This window comes from Pleurodeles waltl, chromosome 11 (assembly GCF_031143425.1).
Source record: "Pleurodeles waltl isolate 20211129_DDA chromosome 11, aPleWal1.hap1.20221129, whole genome shotgun sequence".
Lineage (NCBI taxonomy): Eukaryota > Metazoa > Chordata > Amphibia > Caudata > Salamandridae > Pleurodeles > Pleurodeles waltl.
Window position 1 is genome coordinate 35,884,912 of NC_090450.1, and position 21,234 is coordinate 35,906,145.

At 45.0% G+C, this 21,234-nt stretch overlaps 1 protein-coding gene across 4 annotated transcripts in view; it reads left to right on the forward strand.

Annotated features, from left to right (window-relative positions):
• VWA5B2 (von Willebrand factor A domain containing 5B2) overlaps positions 1-21,234 on the forward strand; it is a 244,142-nt gene that overhangs the window by 149,472 nt on the left and 73,436 nt on the right. For all 4 annotated transcript variants that reach the window (XM_069212954.1, XM_069212955.1, XM_069212957.1 and 1 more), the window contains exons 6-9: positions 8,421-8,552; positions 11,440-11,564; positions 17,686-17,862; positions 18,149-18,259. In XM_069212954.1, the coding sequence (XP_069069055.1) occupies positions 8,421-8,552; positions 11,440-11,564; positions 17,686-17,862; positions 18,149-18,259 (545 nt within the window). The remainder of the gene's footprint in view (positions 1-8,420; positions 8,553-11,439; positions 11,565-17,685; positions 17,863-18,148; positions 18,260-21,234) is intronic.

Consider the following 21,234-nt stretch of genomic DNA (forward strand, 5'->3'; position numbering starts at 1 on the left):
GGACTTGAATGGGAGGATGCACAGGGGTGAGGGATTGCTGGACACAGAGGAGAGAAAGCACAGGGTTCAGAGAAGCTGAGCACAGATGGGATTAATGTTAAATATTGAGCTGTAAGTCAGACACCGGCAGGGGCACATCCTATTACTGCTGGAAGGATGCCCAGAGTTCAGTGCCAGAGTCACTCAGCATCTCTGCGGGCCGAGCAGATGTGACCCAGAGCACCATGGTAGGGAGTGCAGAGAGTCAGGAGTGCACTGGAGAGTGCGCGGATGATCAAAAGCAAAGGGTGGCCCTAAGTCCTTGAGCACACTTTGTTGGACATAGTCGCTTTCGCAGTTTGTTAGAGGCAGATGCTTTCGCACAATTTATTAGAAACAGTTGTTATTGCACACTTTTTTAGACATAGTTGCTTTTACACACTTTGTTGGACATAGTCACTTCCAGAAATTTTGTTGGACATAGTTTGCACACTTTGTTGGACATAGTCACTTTCACATTATTTGTTAGGCATAGTTGCTTTTGTACACTTTGTTAGAAATAGTCACTTTCGCACACTTTGCGGGACATAGTTGCCTTCACACATTTTCTTGGACATACTCGGTTTCGCACACTTTGTTTGGCATAGTTGGTTTCAGGAGGTGCTTGCAGAAGTGCTTCTGGTGTTAGGCAATTCTGCAGTACCCTGGACCATCCAGCTGAGCTGAGTTGCAGAAGGGTTCACATAGAACTTCCACCACAAGCGGGTGGATGCTCTTGTGCTACGTGTCCAAGCACCAAATTTAGTGCAGCATGTCGGCGACGCGGCCAACAAATGGGTGTGCTCCTTTTCCACTATTGCCACCATGGTGCATCGGTTATAGATGGAGAAGTCCACCAGTGAGCGTGAAGGTGGTCACCATTTATGAATGAGAGCGGATTGAGTAAAGTGATCAAATGCACAGCCCAAATGTGCCAATGCTGTTGGGTAACCCGTGAGGAGACCCAGCTTGTGGATGCATAAAGTGCCAAAATTGGACATAGCTCATGAACCACAGTCCCAGGGCACAGCACAGAGTTGCTGCTTGGATGATGACCAGATGTCCTCACCGACCGATAGGGATCAAATGAATGGTATCCCTTAGGAGCTTGTTCATTCGAAGGCATACAGTAAAAAGTTCTGCAAGGGTTCTCCTGCTGGTGGCTGCATATCTACCAGGAACTTTGATTCAATTTCCTGCACTTTCAAAAGTGAAATACTTTGTCATCGAGAACATTCTAAAAGCAATGCCTAGTCCAGAGATCCTCTTCCTTATTAAAGACCGATCATTAACTGACCACGGCTAGTGACTAGTGCTCAACATTATCTTTCTTAAGGTGGGTTGCCTCTTTGACCAAAGCAGGCGAGTCTGCGTACTGTGGAAACAGGCAGAAATAACATCAGACAAGCCATCAGTTGAGAGTAAGTTAGGTGCCTGCCCCGGAAGGAACATCCATCAGGTCAATCCGGATGGGCTTTAGATGGCCACCTCATAGTGACACGTAGTGTTGGTTCTGAGTGGTGATACCAAGGCATATGTACCGAAGTCGAAGTTCTGGGTGAACATGTACATCTTTTTGCCCCCAACCATTCTCAATTTAGCACAAAAGAAGCAGTCAGGCTTAAGTGTAAAAAATGTTTTGTGATAACCTGTAGTTAATGCTGTTTTGGGATCGTCTTTGTGCTCAAGACAGAAAGCATGCACATTGCTGTTGTACATTAACAGGGGTGACTGCTTGTCTCTGATTACACAAATTATACCATACCTTAGTGAAGGATACTCATGCAAACTAAAGTATGTCCTAGTGCTGAATAGTAAGTGACACAATTGGTCCTAGCTTGGAATATTATTAATAAAAATATAGCCTGTCATAAATATTGTGTCATAAATTTCTTTTACATATAGATTGTCCATGTGGGTGTAGATTCTGTATTATTAACTCGAATGGGGTGATATTTTTGTAAACAATATTTACGACACGGTATACTGGTATCACACGTCATCATTGATTATAAGGTTGGCCTATGGGAAACACACCATTATTACCGCAGTGCAAAATGACTCAAGTCCAGGCAACTTACATGTTTCAAATTCTTTAGTCTTAGTAGCCAATTGATTATTTAAAAAAAAAAAGGTCCAGGACACATTAGTAGATAAAGGCTTTGGCTATCAATAAGTGCAAACTCATCAAAATGTTTTCAATAATTCATTTATTGCTTTCTCATTATGTTTACATTGCAACCTGTTGCTCTCATTGAACCTGATTTTAACGTTGGCCCATATTTCATGGAAACACATTTGACGCAGATGTTTCCTGACGCCTGACTCTTTCTCAAGACTAAGGCCCATATTTATACTTTTTTGTGCCGCATTTGCGTCACTTTGTGACGCAAAAGCGGCTCAAACGTACAAAATACAATTATATTTTGTAAGTTTGCGCCGTTTTTGCGTCAAAAAATGACACACATGCGGTGCAAAAAAAGTATAAATATGCGCCTAAGTGGACTCTCAGAAAGAGGGATCCATGAGAGATATCTTTTCAATACACAATCTTGTTTTGTTGTTGTTTTTTTAGTCTGATTTTGGAATGTAAACCCCTCAACATTTTCTATGGGTTCCACCTATTGTTAGCACCATATAAACACCACAGAGACGTATTACGCATAGCAGCACCGCGCACAATACGCACAACCCGCAGGATTGTAGGAAGGTGTTGCAGGTTAGGGAGCAGGAGGACAAGACATGGACCACCCACACTGATAGGACACCTAGTTCTTTGGCTACTGGCTTTCTGCTCTTCATGGGTGATCTCTTCCCTACGGCATCTCATATCTCACCTAGGCATAGGGCGAGAAGACCTGAAGTTGTTCTACAGGTGATGCACTATTCTTGCATTTAAAAAATGTGAAGCACGCCTGTAAAGCTGGATGGTAATTATCTCCACTTCTGCACTGCATAATTAACAACACTGAGTAACATGCCTAATTGCTTGTGACCTCCATTTACTCAATAACTTTGCAATAACATGTCTTCAGGATACCTGCTCTACTCATGACTTTGATTTCATGATTTGCTAGTGTTTTGCAGGACAGCTGGGCCTCTTTTGAAGGGGGGGTGCAAAGGGGAGGGGGTGAACAGCATGCTACCCTTTAAAAAACAAATATTATTTGATCTACAACCAAACTGAAACCTAATTGGAATAATGTACTCATTGTAAGGTGGTTATTATCTAATTCCAGTAACTCCAATCTTTATGTTTTAGGGGCTGCTTCAAAAAAGGGTTTATGAGTAAGGGATGCCCTTGCACTGGAGTAAAGTTAACTGTCAGGCGGTTACTGCTGCTGTTGGAAGTATATGTTTTACATATAATATGCATTTCAATATAGTTTGAACCAGCCGTGGCCAGTCCTTTAGGGTGGAGGGGCCATGCCCCCCCCCGGCTTTGCTCCTCATGAAGCGTGGCTGTCAGCCTTTGCAAAGGCCAGCCCGACAGACACCCCTCATGTTTAGCTCAGGCAGCCAGGAGCGAGACATGCATGATTTGCGCAGACTCCTGGCTGCCTGAGCTGAACTTTGCTGGACTGAAGAGGTCACAGCTCCTATGGGCGTGAGCTCCTCGGCTCAGCAAAGGTGCCTCGAGGCCCTCCCCCTCGGTGACGAGGGGAAGTGTCACCCACTGACTCCGGCCTGGGCGCTTCAGGTTTAAGCCCTGAAGCGCCCAGGGCGAGTGTCAATCAGTGACACCTCGTCACAGAGTGGGGTGGGGTCAGCAGTCTCACTGACCCCATCCCACTCTGTGACGAAGTTGGGACTGCTGCCTTCCCTCATTGGCTGACCTAAGGTGAGCCAGAGAGGGAAGGCAGCAGTCCCAACCCTCCTGGGACCTCCGAGCTGAAGGTAAGTGTGTGTGTGTTTTTTAAATGAATGTTTGGTGCGTGCGTGTAAGTTTGAATGTTGATGTGTGTTGTGAATGGATGTGCGTACATGTGTGAATGAATGAGTGTGTGTGCTTCCTGCCCGCCCCCTCCCTCCTAAAATTACCAGCGCCACTGGTATGAACTATGAACACTTCTAGGAAATGTGCTCTCATCTTACTTTTGGAGCGCCCTTCATAACCTCTATAAGAACATCATGAGAGGAAACAGATGCCTGAGCCACTGTCCCTAATGCACATACCTCCCTGCCCTATAGACCATATCTTTTGTTAGGATTTGGGGTTTTGTGAATTTACATATCCACATCCTCTCCCCACCCCCCATCTTCTCTCCAGACTTCTGCAAAAATGAGACGCATTTTCCTTGCTGATTCCTCTAGACAGATGCTCGTTACAAGAATGTTATATTGTTGCTTGGTGGCACGGTTTCTAGAATGTGATTTCTTTCATTGACTTATTCTGTGATTATCTCGCTGTTTTGAGACCTTTTTTTTCCCCAGGTACACTTATTTCTACCACGCCATATTGACTCTGGACTCTTGCTCAGCATTCGCTGCAATGACAGCTGTACTCATTGTCACTTGGTCTATTATGCTGCCTATGTGTCATGGCCTTTGCATTACTCCTCTGTGTAGACTAAAACGGCAATAAAGAAATATAAAAAAAATGAGAGGAAACAGATTTCTCCTAACGATGGTTCATCAAATCCCAGCAGAGGACCAGCATCTTACAAAGGGTAAAATCACTTTAGAACACACCACTATTCCTAAAATAAGTATGCTACAGCCAACAAACAATTTATATGTTTGACTAAAATCTTTTATCACCCTTTATATGTGCTCCGTTTAATGACCCTCAAAAATAGGCTTTCACTAGATGAAGTTCAACGGGGCCCATATCCCTGAGTCCTGTAATGGCTTCCATGACATGTCCATGTGTTTTCCCCCTGTCCCTTTTTATATTTATCAATTGATTTTAAGGAAGCAGGTACTATATCCCGGAGACTTATAAAGGTTGCCACAACATATTGTTCATGTTGCAATCAGCATTGACTAGTCCCTCTTAAAGTGGCCAATGGGGGGCAACTACAGTCCAGCTAGACCTATTTTTTAACCCTTTCACGCCCACCGCAAGCTCATCCTTAAATGCATGTTTCTGGAAAACAGCTGAACAGATTCACACCAAATAATGAAAAGCAAAAAGCACACCCTCTGGGTAAAATTCTACATATGTTGCCAAATTTGGTGTAATTCCATTCATCCGTTTTTTAGGGTCGAGCCTGCGTCCCATGCGCTTGCGCATGCGTATCGCTTGCGAGACGCTTTAGTAGTTGGAAAAGGGCTCGGAGCCCCATCCACGTCACGTCTGTGTCTTTCATTGGTTCGTGGGCTTGCCTGTTAAAATCTGCTTGCTTTCATTAGTGGAAGGCATGCATACGTCATGCCTTTTCCGGTGGTTAACCCTCCTCGAGCGCAGCGACCAAGTACTGAAAACATGCGAGGCTCGCTGTTTTCTGTCTGGTTTGTGGACTACTTTTTATATTTTTTTGTAGCGCGATCTCGCTTGGCAGAAGTCGAACGCTTTCCATGACATCGACCCTGTTACATAGTTAATTGCACTTTTGCCGGATACGTAGATAATTGCACTTTTGCCGATAGGTTTCACTACGAGTGAACTGTAGCAGCGCGATTGCGCTCTTTTTTTCCATTTAATGTGGCAAGAAAAGTCCGGTTGGGAGTTTACAACTGCTAATAGCTCTAACTCGGAGAAATGCGAGACCCGTTGCATTGCAAATGCTTGTTTCTCTAGCTGCAACAGACGTTTCCCATAGGAATACACAAGGGAAATTATCTTTTTGGGACCTGCCCTTTTTCTTGGCCATTGCTTGACGGATAACCAGAAACTTTCCCAGAAGGAGCTGAGATGAATGGATTTTTTTTTTAAAGATTCGCAATTGTTTGTTAAATGGTGTGAAAGTTATTAGTGAAATAAAAAGCTCTTCCTATGGCATCTCTGACCAAACTACAGACACACAGTGGCATTTGTCACTGTGTAATTTATAATATACTTCTTTCCACCTTCTTTATATGATGGTAATCGATATCGTACACTGGATATTGTGACAGGGCAATAATAAATAAATGTGCAATATTAGTTGTGGAACACCATTTACCTCTTACAAAGTAATGCAATCTCCGTGCCAAATTTTGCAATGATTAACATAGGTAGAATGTTACCGCCAAACTTGTTCGTAAGAAGAACGCCACTTCAGTCTTCTGCCCACTGGCCCTATTACGAGTTTTCCACTGGGGCGGCGGGTGGAAACGCTGTTTCTGCCCGCTGGCCCAGCGGGTAACAGGGCCTTAACATTGACGTTGGCTCATAATTGAGCAAGCGGCAATGTGGCGCTGCGTCGGGTGCACCAGATCCCGTTGCGCTTTCACTGCCAGACGTAATTTGGGCAGTGGATGCACGACGGGCTGCCCATGGGGGCCCCTGCACTGCCCATGCCAAGTACATGGACAGTGCATGGGCCCCCAGGGGACCCCGACACTCCCTTTTCCGCCAGCCTTTGCATGGCAGTCCGACCACCATGCAAAGGCTGGTGGAAACAGGACTCGTAATCCGGAGGGCAGCGCTGCACTGGCAGATTAAGACCGATGGCACCGCCAGTTCATCGGCCACTTGTAATGTGGAGGTCCATGGACCGACAGACTGTTATGAAGGCCTTGGTGTGTAATGATGTAATCTGTAAGTGCATATGGTCTACAAAATATAAACATATGCTTTTTCTGCTTTTACTAATGACAACTAAAGGAATCGTAGTAGTGAATGACAACACACTAGCGCATATAGATTTCCAGGAACCATGAATGTCAAGAAGATGAATTCAGTGCTAAATTTGTAAATAAAAACGTGGTGGTGCCCAAGGCTCTCCCCTGAAACATGCGGCTGCTGCAATTAAATGTGCGAGCACAGAATACTGAAGTAGCGTAATCCTGAAGCCATCTCGGGCCTCACTAATCCATTTACAGGCACTCCCTGCCCATTCAGCTCACTCTTGCAGCTTTCTGCTTTCTCCCTTTCTGGCTCTTTTTCGTGTTTCTCTTTCTCCATCTTTCCCATATGTGTCTTTTGCTCACAGTAAATGCTTGAGGCAGAAAAATAAGTGCTGGCCTCTAACAAATACGTGCTGGTGCCCAGCACCGGAAATCACAGGCTCAAATTAAGCACTGGTGAATTGCAACACAGTCATATCTTTGTAGGTGTCTACAAACATTTGTAAAACCTCTCCCACACTTCTACACCTCAGAACTTACATCGGAACTTCACAGGTACACATTTGTCAAGTGGGAAAACTCATAAAATCCACAATGATCCCACCATGATGCCAGGGTGGGTTTATAGTGTGACTATGTGTACATGGATTCTCAGGAACACGTTTGCTCCTTTATATGCGAATATCGTACATTTCTGTACATACATTTCTGTGCATACCTTTAATATGAAACTAAGGTGAGTCGTGTACGTCTATGCCACTCACCCGGGGACTTTGCGCTGCCTTGGTAAAACAGCCTCATTTTCATCTTCCCACTGAAGCTTATTCTCTTCCCGATTTTTTTATTTGTCACTTGCTGTTCAGACTCTTGACATTTCTCAAGTTGTATCTAAGTAATTTTGGTCTTTGAAGATTTTTATGGAGTATAGATTTGTACACCTTCTCCAAAAAGTAATAGGTTAATTGCAGTCCATACTTTAAAACTCCTCTTCCCATTTATTTGATGAGGTTATTGGCAGGTCTTGCAATTTAGTTTCTGCAATATGTGATTGAGATTGCAATAAGTCTTCCCGTTTGTTTCCACCTCAATTATTTAGGCCATAAATCAATTCTTCATTTCCAGGTTGCAAGTCTAAAGATACATGCACTGATCGCTCAGTACTCTATAGAGCATCCAATGGATTAAGTCTTGGTAGAGTCATTGGCATGTACCAAGACCACCTGCTGCTGAGCGCAATGTTGGTTTTTGCTCAGATTGTATAATTTCTTCCCCTTGTGAAGTTGGAAGGTTTTGTGGAATTTTTTAAAACAATTACAAGAAAATAACCCTTTAGAAAATTTTGTTTGCAGGAATTTTCGACCTCTGCAAAGTGTTTTAAAGCTGGCAGACTTTTCGGTTCTTTACATTTTTATAAAGTTTGTCTTCTCAAACCTTCGCCAGCAAAATTATAATTTTTCACTCCGGTAATAGTTTTTTTGCGCTTCACTAATAGTTTCCTTTATAAACATTAAAGTTCTTTTAAATAGCATTGCCTGACCATCCCATTGGTATTTTGTTGTGCAGATGGTGATTTTCAACACTTTCTGTCACTTTGTGTTACAACTCTGTTGTTGGGTTTTTCTCTTCAAGTGTCATTGAACCTCTCTCATTGTCCCTCACTCTGTCTCTCTCACTCCCTTCTCCTGCAGGCCTGGAAAGCCCGTCTCACTCCCTGCGTGCTGACGCCCACCCCAACGCCAACTCTGCGTCCACCATCTGTATCACCCTGGCGGAGAAGCACAAGTGTGACCGCAACCTGGAGATCATACTGCACCCTAGTGGTAAATAAACAGAATGCAGATGACAAAGCCAGGGTCTGTCCTGCCTAGGCCACTATTGGCACTGGTGGAAACAAGAGCAAACTGGCGAGCTGCTGTTGGAAAGTTTTACTGAGTAGTGCGAGAGTGACATCTTTAAGAGGGCTCTATATTATGGTATCGAAGGGCTAGCTGTGGTGCAGCTATATGGCTTAGTGGAGGAACTGACTGACTGTGAGAGAGCTCTAGTTAAAGTCACACATTGATAGCTAAAGGGAGCGCTATGAAGTTCTGTAGGAGCTATATGCAAACTTTAGAGTGCTGTGGATGAAGACTGAACGCCCTATTCACAAAGGTGAGCTTAGATGTAAAGTCTAAGTTTAGACCTGAAGTCTAAGTTTAGAACTGAAGTCTAAGTTTAGAACTGAAGTCTAAGTTTAGAGCTGAAGTCATAGAGCCCAATTCCCAAAGGACATCTGCATCCAAGGGGGAGGCCCCACACTCGTGGCAGGACCTCTGTACTGCAATTAGCCACTGAAAAGGTCCTGCCATGAGTGAGGGACCCCAACCACGACTGCAGGGCCTACACCTCGAGTGCGGAGACCCTTTGTGAATCAGGCCTGTAGTTTAGAACTGAATTCTAAGTTTAGAACTGAAGCCAACGTTTAGATTTGAAATCTAGCTTTAGACCTGAAGTCTAAGTTTAGACCTATTATTACATTTGTGATTCGGGCCCCATCTGTGAGAGAGCTGTAGTGAAGGTCACAAACTGGTAGGTGAAGGGGAACACTATGGAGTAGTGTTGGGGCAATATGGAAGCTATGGAGTATGATGGAGAAACATTGACTGTGAGAGAGCTTTAGTGAAGATCACAAATTGGCAGATGAAAGGGGACCTCTTGGGAGTAGCATCGGAGCGCTGTATGCAAGCTGTAGGTCACAGTGTAGGCCAGCTAGGCTCGTCGTATGCCAGCGGTATGGACCGGCGTGTCTGCTGGCTGTACATAAGTTGTTGTTTGGAATGGTGTAAAAGCACTGCCGATGTGGGAGCAGTATAGAAGGTCATGGAAGCACTGGCTGTCGGTGACCTGAAGTGATGGTGCAGGACTCGGAGCTGGCCTTCTGGGAGCTGCTGTATGGAGTCCTGTAGAACAGCTGGATCGGGCAGGTGCAGTAGTATTGGTGTATAATCCCGCGAGTGTGGGGGATGCTGGAAGGAGAGGTTATAAATAGGTGAAGCTGGGATTGGTACTTGAAGAGTTTACGATGGAGTTATCAGCTTGTGAGGGTATTGGGGCTTGACGTGATCACTGTGTGGACCGACCAGCCTAGGCCTGGGGGTTTGGTCAGCCCTGTAGGCTTTGGAGGGCAAGTAGCCAGAGGGGACCATGAGCAATAATGACCAGAAGGTCAATGACAGAACAGGCAGGTTCAAAAAGCGTGACATGATACATAGTTAGGCACTGGACAGGGTTTCTGCACTTCAAGTCCAAGACTGGTGGCAGACAAAGGAGGAGCTATGTGAGTGGGATGGTAGGTCTCCTCTGGGGCCCAGTAGAGGACACACCTCTCAAGTCCTTATAGGTGTTTTATAGAGAAAGTGGAGGAGTAGGGTTTGATGTATAGAAGTGTTTTGATTAGGTTTAGTCTGGAAGGCTCTTGGTGCCAGGTCTGCAGTATGGACAAAATGAACACATCTTTTTCTTTAAACAGCATTTTCACAATATGTGTGTGAGTTGTTGATGATGCTGTTATGCAAAATTTTGTAGACATGCAGAGCTGTCCCTGGGTGCGTTGTAGGAACTGTGTTTAGGAACTAACAGCCAGTTTTAGTCAGTGGCTAAAATAGAGTTATAGAGGTGCAAATACTCACAGCCTCAGAGTACCCGTGTGCTACTTAGAAATATTGTTACTATCCCATTAAAAGTTTTGAAGGCCATCTGAAAAGTGCAGGTACTCCCCCAATAAAAGTGTTAACCTCACAGAGAAGTGCAGGTCTTCTCCCATTAAAAGTATTTAACCCCCGCTGAGAATTGCTGGTACTCTCCCATTAAAAGTATAGAGCCTCCTCTGAGTAGTGCGGGAACTCTCCTGTTAAAAGTATTGAACCTCCGCTGAGAAGTGTAGCTACTGTCCCATTGAAAGTATTGAACTCCCGCTGAGAAGTGTAGGTACTCTCCCATTAAAGGTATTGAACTCCCGCTGAATATTTCTGGTACTCCCCCCCCCCATTAAAAGTATTGAACCTCCTCTGAGAAGTGCAAGTACTCTGTAAGTAAAAGTATTGAACCCCCACTGAGAAGTGCTGGCACTTTCCCATTAAGAGTATTGAACCTCCTCTCAAAAGTCCAAGTACTCTGTAAGTAGAAGTATTGAACCCCCACTGAGATGTGCTGGCACTTTCCCATTAAAAGTATTGAACCTCCTCTGAGAAGTGCAAGTACTCTGTAAGTAAAAGTATTGAACCCCCACTGAGAAGTGCTGGCACTTTCCCATTAAAAGTATTGAACCTCCTCTGAGAAGCATACATTTTCTCTAATTAAAAGTATTAAACCTCTGCTGAGAAGTACTGGTACTCTCCCATTAAAAGTATTGAACCCCTGCTGAGAAGTGCTGGTACTCACCCATTAGAAGTATTGAACCTCTGCTGAGAAGTGCTGGTACTCTCCGATTAGAAGTATTGAACCTCTGCTGAAAAGTGCTGGTACTCTCCCATTAAAAGTATTGAACCCCTGCAGAGAGGTGTTGATACTCTACCTTTCACTTTAAATCAGTGTGGCACTCAGTAGTTAAAGCACTGGTTTATGTGACTGATGTATGCATTTAGTGATGTTGATGATGATTTCTTTAGCATGCATGCCATGTTTTCACCTCTTCGACCACTGAAGGATGAGTCTTGTGTCCACCCTCAGAGCCCCACAGACCTCACCTGCTGTTCGAGGAGGGATCCATGTCATTCCCAGAGTATGAGGCGCACATCAAGAATCGCAGAGACTACATACGAATCGCCAGGAAGGAGCTTGAGACGGACAGGATGGTGAGCAGAGTCGTTTTTGCATCATGGGGCTTGATGAGCCTTTGGGGGTTCAGGCTGCACCTCACTGATGAGACCCAACAAAGCTGAAACATGTCTGGGGTTGCTGGGGTTCTCACAGAGCGAGACATGCCCTCACAGGTATGAGTGGAGTGCTCCTTTTGGTGCAGGACCAGTGTTGATTTGGTCTTCTTCTGCAGTTCACAGATGAGCTAAAAACAATTGCATGGAGTGTGTCCAGAATGAGTGCAAGTAATCCAGTTTAATTCAAAGTTTTCCATCCATCACTTTCTTGCAGTCTCACTTAAAGTTCTGCCTGTAGATGCTGGTTGTAATGCAGAGTCTTTGTAATGTGGTAAAGGGATGTGCTCAGGGCTGCAAACTTTTGGGTAATTGGAGAGACACGTCATTCATATCCGGCTGTCCGGATTCTAGGGATGTCTTTTAAGCACTTACAGCACACCTCCACCTTGCCCATGACACGTACCAAGGGGCCAGAGTAACAAAACAAGCCTCCAGGGGAGTGTGCAACTAGACACACTATGGCCCATATTTATAAAAAAGGTCTCATCAGAGCTGAAGCGCCACATTTTCTGCGCCCCCCTACTGGCACCCAATGACACAATGGTTGAGCAGTATTTATAATCTGACGCATCATGGCAATCGTTAGCAGCATAGGGTCAACACTTTTGACACTATTGTGGCGCTTTGCTACACTAGCATCAAAAATCTTGACGCTGGTGTAGCTAAGTGCAAGGAGGCCCGTGGGTTTCTATGGGTGCGTCTTTTTAACGCCTGCTCTGAGCAGGTGTTAAAAATTATGCCAAAAACCTATGCAATGAAATCTGTTAGATTTCACTGCACTGTTTTTGCGGGCCTCCTAGCACCGGAACGCCCCCCTTGCATACATTATGCCTGGCACAGGCATAATGTGGCGGAAGGGGTTACAAAGTGGCGCAATGCATGCACTGCACCACTTTGTAAATATGGCGCTGGGAAAAGGCCATCTTAGTGTCAACAAAATGACCTAAGGCGGCGCAAGGGACTCTTAAACATGCCCCTAATTATTTCCAAAACCTTGAGGTGTTAGAAGCCTCTATGAGTAAGTTTGTATTGGAATTATGGAATTATGTTACTGAACATCAGTTCCGGCCCGTTGCTTCTGCCTTGGTGTTTGGCAGCCTTGTGGTAGGGGATCTGAGCTTGTGATTGGTTATGCTGCCACATGACTTGTACCAGCAGGACAGTAAGAGAGCTTTCATACTACTTCAAGAATATAACCCAGTCAAGAAAGATAATGTTCCCACTAAAGTAGACCAAGTGACTGAAGAAAATGTTTACGCAAAATTTAGTAACGCGGGCACATACTGTCCCAATGCTCTCATCGCAACTCCTTCCACAGCCTTCCCAGCTTGTCTGCCTTCATCAAAGTCCTTACTAACTGACTTGTAGCCATTACTCAATGAGTTAGAAATATGACGAGGATGTGACGGAATTTGAGTTATAAAGATTACTCGTCAGTAGTCTGGATACAATCTCTCTATCTTCTCACAGTCTTTATCAATGAGCCGAGGCTGGAACCTCAATGAGTAACACTTCTGTGAGGGAAGAGAATGGGGCCCAGATTTACTAAGACTTTGTGCCGATGAACAGTGACGTAAAGTGACGCATTGGGATTGGTTTTCCAGCACAGTAGGTATTTTGCGCTGAAATTATGCCCTTTTCCCAACGCAAAAAGTGATTTGTGCTGCTTTGTGTCTCTTTGCATCACTTTGTGTCGGTTTGTGTCAAGAGGGTGTTACTGGGGTGTTATTTCAGCGGACCAGTGTAAACACTTATTAAGTTTTGAAACAAAGTTCGATTTACTGGGATTGTTAAACTGTGCTTTGCATCACAAAGTAGCCTCTCCTTAAAGCAGGCGTTAAGGGGACATGCATAGACCCTCCAGAGTGTGTCCAGGCATAGGAGTGTGTAACGCAAGGGTATGCTTCCAGTACAAATCCTATGCTCGACCGCGCACACTCACCCCTGCACCATGGTAAAAGGCTGCGTCAGGCTAGGTGGCTTTATCGGAGCGCAGTTTCAGAGAATGGCAGCAGCAGGCCAGTCTTAGTAGATATGTCTGTGCAGTGTGGTTTTCCCTTGTGCAGCAAATCTTGTTGATGCAATGAATTCCGTAAAAAAAATTACTAAATCAGTCTGTGGGATTCCGAGGAATGAAGATCTCTGGTAAGCAATCAGCCCATTCAGGACTACTCATAAATGTAGCAGATGGCATCGGAGCACTTCACTAAAAATACATAGGGGCAGATTTCAAAGTCCCTAGCGCCTCTTAGCACCGCTCTAGCATCATTTGTTTACGCTAAGGCAGCGCTAACTAGGCCATTCCCTGCGCCACATCTACAAAGTGATGCAAGGTGTGTATTGCACCACTTTACAACCCCTTGTGCTGCATTATGCCCTCGCCAGGCATAATGTATGCAATGGGGGCGTTCCCTCGCAGAGAGGCCCGAAACAATGGAGCAGTAAAATCTACATGATTTTACTGCGCCATTTTTTCTGCCCAAGGTTAAAGTGGTGCTCCTGTATTGGCCTGTGAACCTCCCTGTGCTTTGCTGCACTGTGCCAAACTTTTTGACACTAGTGCAGCAAAGCGCCACAACAGCACCAAAAATGTTGAGGCTGTTGTGGTAACGACTGCCATGGTGCGCTACATGTGGACCAATGTGCCACTTTCCTGTAAATATGCCCACTAATCTCCAAAATGCTGCAGCACAAACTAATTTTAAAAAGTCTTAAACACAAAAAAATAATATGAACAGATACTCGGGTGAGTGAAGGAGCCCTGAGTTCGGTGTCACAATAAATAAGTAAACTCCTTAGGCCCCTGTTCTGACATTGAGCCGTCAGACAGCTGAGATGCAAAGAAAATAACTCCCCCAAGCCTTGGAACTCAGACTCAACTGCAAGCAATGCAGAGGTAGTTGACTGGTTAAGAGAGTCGACTAAGGAGAGGATTGAAGTCATTAAGGCCTTCATTATGTCTTTGGCGGTAAAAACCACCTACCGCCGGGGAGACGACCGCCAAAACACCTTCGCCGTGGCTGCCTACCATCCGCCATATTATGACCGTAGCCGGAATTCTGCCAGAAGGCTGGCGGAATTCCGGCTACGGTCATGGCGACAGACGGCAGTAAGGTGGCGCTGCTGCCAACAGCAGTGCCACACCAGTAGACCGCCGCAGACCGTATCTTGACACATGATACATCCTGGCGGTGTTCTGCTGGCGGACGCTGCTTCTGGCAGCAGCGCCACGTCCCGTTTTCTGCCGGAGGACCCCCTGCAAGCAGGTAAGTCAGGTGCTCCAACAGGGGAGGGTGTTGGGGGGGTGTTGTGTGTGTGTGGGGGTGTGGGTGTATGTGTCTGTGTGCGTGCATGCGGGTGCGTGGTGTGTGGAATGTGTGTGAGTGTGCATGTATGTTGTGTTGTGTGAATGCATATGTGCTTGTATGCATGTCAGTGTGTGTGGATGTGTGTGTGAATGTATGCATGCATGCGTGGATGAATGTGGGTATGAGCATGTGTATGCATGTGTATGTTGGTGCATGACTGTGCGTGTATGTCGTGGGGGGGTCAGGAGGGGGAGGGTGGGGGAGAACTCTGGGGAGGGGGAGGAAGCCACAAAAACCATGGCAGTAAGCCGGGTCATCCCGCGGGTGGGACAGTGACGGCCGACTGGCTGGAGACTGAAGTCTCCAGCCTGGCGGCTGTTACCGTCCTGCCGGACGGAGTGGTACATTGGCAGTTTGGCTTGAGCCAAACCACCCAAGTCATATTTTGGAGAAAGGTACGCCAGCCTGTTGGCAGTACCTTTCTCCAAAATACCGTGGTCTGTACTTTCTACAAATAGGAAAACCAATATAGGTGAGGTGGGTGATCCTTTAGCATAATGGACAGACCTTACAGGGAGATGGACAATCCAAGAAAAGGCCCAAGGGCCATTTAAAAGCTCCACAAAATGATATAGCAATCAGAAATCAAACAGCAGCAGAATGAAATAGAACCTCTTTGTGGGGCAAGAAAAGATGGGCGCTGCCACATACTGCCAAAGTGGTGTAGTCACTTAGCCAACATTGAACTCTTAGACCCATATTTATACTTTTTTAGTGCCGCATTTGCGTAATTTTTTTAAGCAAAAGCGGCGCAAACTTACAAATTACAGTTGTATTTTGTAAGTTTGCGCTGCTTTTGTGTCAAAAAGCAGCACAAATGTGGCGTAAAAAAGTATAAATATGGGCCTTAGGCATTTTTAGAAAGAGACAAGAGCATGATAAACCTCTGGAGCACAGTGGTGGTGCTGGAAGAGAGAAGGAAACCAAGGTTGAAGAAATTACCAAAGAGAATTTTGAGATGAAGATTGGATGCCAAACCAGGCACTACAAACTCCATCTACAAAGGGGCAATGCAGCTGACCCTTGAAAGACCAGCCTGCAATTTGGTGAACTCATTGTCTCCCTAGTGTAACAAAGTGCTTCTGTACACACAATTAAAAGTGCCTGGAGGCCTACAGGTCCATGTAGACACATGGTTGTAGTAGCGGACCCAGAATAGGCACAAAGTATAGGGGCCTTCCAGGAGCTTGATGCTTCTTGCTCAGACCCCAACGATGACTCCCAGAGCCTGACTGACTCTCTCAATAACCGTGAGCTAGAACCTCAAGACATCAGTGGCAGTACAGAGGACGGACGATAAACCAGGATGAGAGAACAGCTAGGATGACCAACAGAACATCACAAATCACATCACAAGGCCACTCCCAGCAGCAAAGCTCAAAATGATAATACTGACCATGAGTGTTGAACTTCTGAAACCACTGACAAGGAGTGAGGGAAAGGGAGTGATTGGCACATGTAGATATGCATCCTGCATTTCAAGAGCTAACAAAAAGTGTCCTAGCACAACAGTTAGAAACACCAGTAGCAAATGTTCCATCTTTAATAGGAGATGTGTGACAAACTTGTTGAGACTTCTTAGGTCCATTAATGGTCAAACATATCGCTCCGTACACTGAGATGTCTAGTGTTAATGGACGTAATAGCGAACGCTCACTTGAGTAGTAACTGAAAGTAACCTTGAGAACTTTTCTTTCACTCTGTCCTATGATGGTCATAGTTCGCTGGCCACATATTAGAAAGAGAGCTCCACAGGGTTGAAGTCCGCTTTGTGCTTGTATGTTGAAGCTTAATACGTGAAGGAGTTGGGCAGCCTCTGCTGATAGGACCAGACTCCCTACCACAAGGCATATCACACATCGCCTTCCATGGAGCAAGGATGATAGAATAAAGGACGAGGCCTGTGTCTGATAGTGAAAGTAGGATTTTTGATTAAAGAGGAGATAACATGTTTTCTGTCCTTAAGTGGTGTTTTCCACTAAGTCATCAAGCTATTAGCAAACTGCTTGGAAATGGAAAAAGCAAATATAACCAGGTATGTTACAGCATTTTGTTGGTCTTCCATGGGAGCAGTAACTGATGTGGTAGAGTTGCAGTGGTGGCATGAAAATTAACCAGACGTATTCTATTCATCTTACTTATAAAGCGCATGGCTACCCGGATCTGGGCTTCCCAAAATTGTGATCTGAGGCCCATCAAAAAGGCACTGCTCAGCTAATGTGCTGAGATAACTTCCCCATAAATGCAGGCAGGTCAGTTACTCAACTGCCCAATCCGGTGTCACTGACACCCACCATATCTCATGAAAGCTACCACTGAAAGGGTGGCCGACATCCATAGAAAGGTGGAGTTGGTGACCTAACATGCCGGGGAACCCGACTCAGACTCACTCTGAGTTTATTGTTATAATTACTGTTTCAAAGAGCTCTAAACCTACTACTACCTGCATTGGATCTAGACTGACAGCCTTGGAGAGTCAGGAATACAAAGGGGGCTCCCAATCACCCAGTTGGAATGCAGCAGCATATGATGGCTTTGGGCAGCATTTGTAAACAACAATAGCTACTCTTGGTACTGCCCATTAACCACACTGACTGGTCACCTGGACAAAGAAAAGAAGCTTTAGCTCTCCTTCTGAGCCCATTAATAGACACATGTACTATGTTTTACAGGTAGCGTTCGTGCAGAAGCGGTTTCACAAGGACATATATCACAACCCTGCCCTGATGCTGAACTTCTGCCCCGACTTCTGCCAAGCGCCTATGGACCTGCGCACGGTCACGCGAGAGGTGATATTCATCATCGACAGGAGCGGCAGTATGAGTGGCGCCAACATTGAGAAGATTAAGGTGAGCGTCCGTCTGAGTCCACTGGACAAAGGGAGACTATTCTACCTACCTGCAATGAGACAATGGTTGTGCAGCTGATAAATGTTGGCCCTTGCGGTATGAAAATCTACTGGTTGTGCAGCGTATAGATTGTTCCCTGCAGTTCTTTGAGGTTACATTTATTATCATTCATTGAAATTGTCATGGTTTTTGATGGCATTTACCATTCTTGACCTCTTCCATGTTTAGTTGACTTGCTACAATGTTTATATTGTGTGTGCTGACCACTCCACCTCCCTCCACGCAGGACGCCATGCAAGTTGCTGTAAAGAGTTTACCTCCTGGCACCATGCTAAACATAGTTGGGTTTGGTTCCAACATCCGCACCCTCTTCACGATGAGCAAGCATTGCAACGCAGTAAGTACCAAACAGCAAGTCCTGATCATTTCACATTCTTGCTCTTTTTTTAATGGAGCAATTGTGTTTAGCTGTTTTATAGTGTTTTTCACTCACTGAGCAGGTATTTTTGTGCTGATACTGTTGTTTGAGAGTTCGTAGTTTTTGAGAGCTACATACAGGCCAAGATCCTGTTGTCACCCTAGAATGTGAAATTATCTTGACAGGAGATATTGGTGAGTGTGAGGTGTTGTGTTAGTGAAATTGAATTGACAGATGGTATTGGTGAGTAGGAGATGTATGAGTGAATGAGTGAGTGAGTAATGTACAATATGGAGGTACTGGTGTTTTAGGAGCATGTTTTATTTCCAGACTGTAGGCTGAAGACGTTGACTTGTCAGTTTTAGATCTATGCAAAAGCGTGTTTTATTAAGACACTTTTCCCTGGAACCTGCAGTATGTCTTTATGTATTAGCAGCCTCAGTTGCAGAAGCACTGATGTAAGGGACTATCTCAGACTTGCTAAAAGCACCTATGGAAGACCAAATGATCATAGCCAGTCACTGTGTAATATCCAATCTACTTTCCCCAACAAAATCCTAAAAATAAAGTCACAAACCAATTACAAGATTTTGTGGAACAAAACCACACTCCACACAATCACCGGTCAGAATGCAATTTCTCAAGAGGCACAGACATCCCATTGGCCAGAAACAGAAAGGAAATCCTGACAGCAATGGTTGAAGATTGACAAACCCTGGCCTCACTTGACCTCATAGCTTATACAACACAGTTGACCTAAAAGTACTGTTGAAGTGGCTCTGAGGATCACCAGGAGAGGCTGAGACCACCAGGAGAGTATCAGACTTTATCCTCTTCTTCCTTGTTGATCACAGCCAACAGGTAAAACTTAGGATTGCAACATCATCGGCTCTGGAAGTGTCCGAAAGAGCGCCTCACAGATCGGTACTTTTCATTGTCATATATGCGCCCGCCAGATTCTTGGACAACATGGGGTACCCTTTCAAATGTATGCTGATTGCACCAAGATCAATATTTGGTTGGAGGAGTCCCAGGAAGGGTGCAATAAGACCACGAGTGGTAAGTGGTTTCAATGAAATATAGTCTGAGACCATGGAGGAAGCAGAAGAAACCACAAAGCCATCCTGGGTTTTGAATGGCCACAAAACCTGGAACATCCAACATCCACATCCCAGAAGGTGAACTGCCTGAGACCTGAACCTGATGCTGAAATGCCTTTTTCCATCCAAATTAACCCTGTGATTAGGGGCTTCACTTTGCCCTTATCCTTAGTTAAAAAAACAAAACCCTGCCTTTGGTCCACAGAGCTGACAAGACCTTAGGAAGCGGCAGGGGTGGATTACTGAAAACTGGTATATGTGAGTCTCCCAAAAAACATTATTGGGAGGGTGCAGGGACTATAAAATCATGCAGTAGATTGTGCCTAAGCCACAGAAAGGATGATCATGTAAAGATGTTATTGAAAACAATCCATTGGCTGCCAGTCGAAGATAGAACCAGTCTTAAACTACTCATTGTGTTTGGCTTATAAGGCACACCGGCAAAAAGTCACAGCGGGTATGCGAAAACTCACTCTTGTTACTCACAGTCAGGAATCGATGGTCAGCTACTCACATCCAGTCATTCAACAAACCGCCAGGAGAATGGAACACACAGGCAGGTCTCTAAGAAGCCACAACCCTCTGAACCTGACTTTGAAGGCAGAATGTGCATAGCTGTTCTTCAGAAACCTCCTAAAACTCCAACAAATGGAGTAATTCAGGCTAGCCTTAGACTTCTCTTCAGAGCTGTTGGTAGCAAGTGAGGAATGATAGAGCAAGGGCCAAGCCCTGTAGAGGATTGGGATCCTGCTATTCCATAATCTTGGACTTTCAATTCATACAGGGCTCTGAAGTATCAATGAGACAATACAAAGCACTAAATAAAACTACTAAATAAATAAATTTACCTGAACTGTTTGTTTTTGTCCCTGTAGCATGTTTAATGGTACTGGAAGGAGATATTTGGATATTGTTCTAGCCTGCTAGCTACATATGTTGGATAAGGTGATCGTGTCCTGTATTCGCTGTGGTTGCATTGGCGGGTTCTGTTGGACTATAGGACATGCATTGGGTCTTGGTCACGACGGAAACACCTTTGATCATATTTATGATGCCCATGGCACCACCTTGCACCACATTTGTGTCATTTTTTTAACGCAAATATGGCATTAACATCGCATTTCCCACACGCCATATTTACAAAGTGGCATAAAGCATGCATTGCGCCACTTTGTAAACCCTTGTGCCACATTATACCTGCGCCAGGCATAATGTATGTAAGGGGGGCGTTCCTGCATAGGGAGGCCCAGAAAAATGGAGCAGTGAAATTTGCTAGATTTCACTGCGTCCTTTTTAGCGTCATTATTAACGCCAGCCTGAGGCAGGAGTTAAGATGATGTTCCCATTAAAAACAATGGACCTCCCTGTGCTTCGCTGCATTAGTGCCATAATTTACTGCGCTAATCCGGCAAAGCGCCACATTAGCTCCATAAATTATTACGCTAATGTGGACACGACTGCCATGGTGCGCCGTATTGTAAATACAGTGCACACATGGTGTCATTAGGGGGAAGCAATGGGGCACTAGAAAAGTGGCGCATTATGAATGATTCTCCACTGTTCCATGAATATGCCCCCTTAGATGCAGAACTGCTACTTGTTTTGCCGAGGATAATCCTGAACTTGTTCAGAATTTGGCTGCTTAAATGAAAAGTTGTACCTCTCACTGTAAGTGTATTACTAACGCCGTATTCTTCTGCATAGACACTAAGTATCAGTGAGATTCTTCTGGTATGGACAGATGTTGGTGTAAAAGATTGCTGGAAGAGGTAGTTTTTCAGGGTTTCCCAAACACAAGTTTGTACCCAGTACTGGTACCTTGAATGGGTGATGAGAAGGAACTCTGTCTAAGAG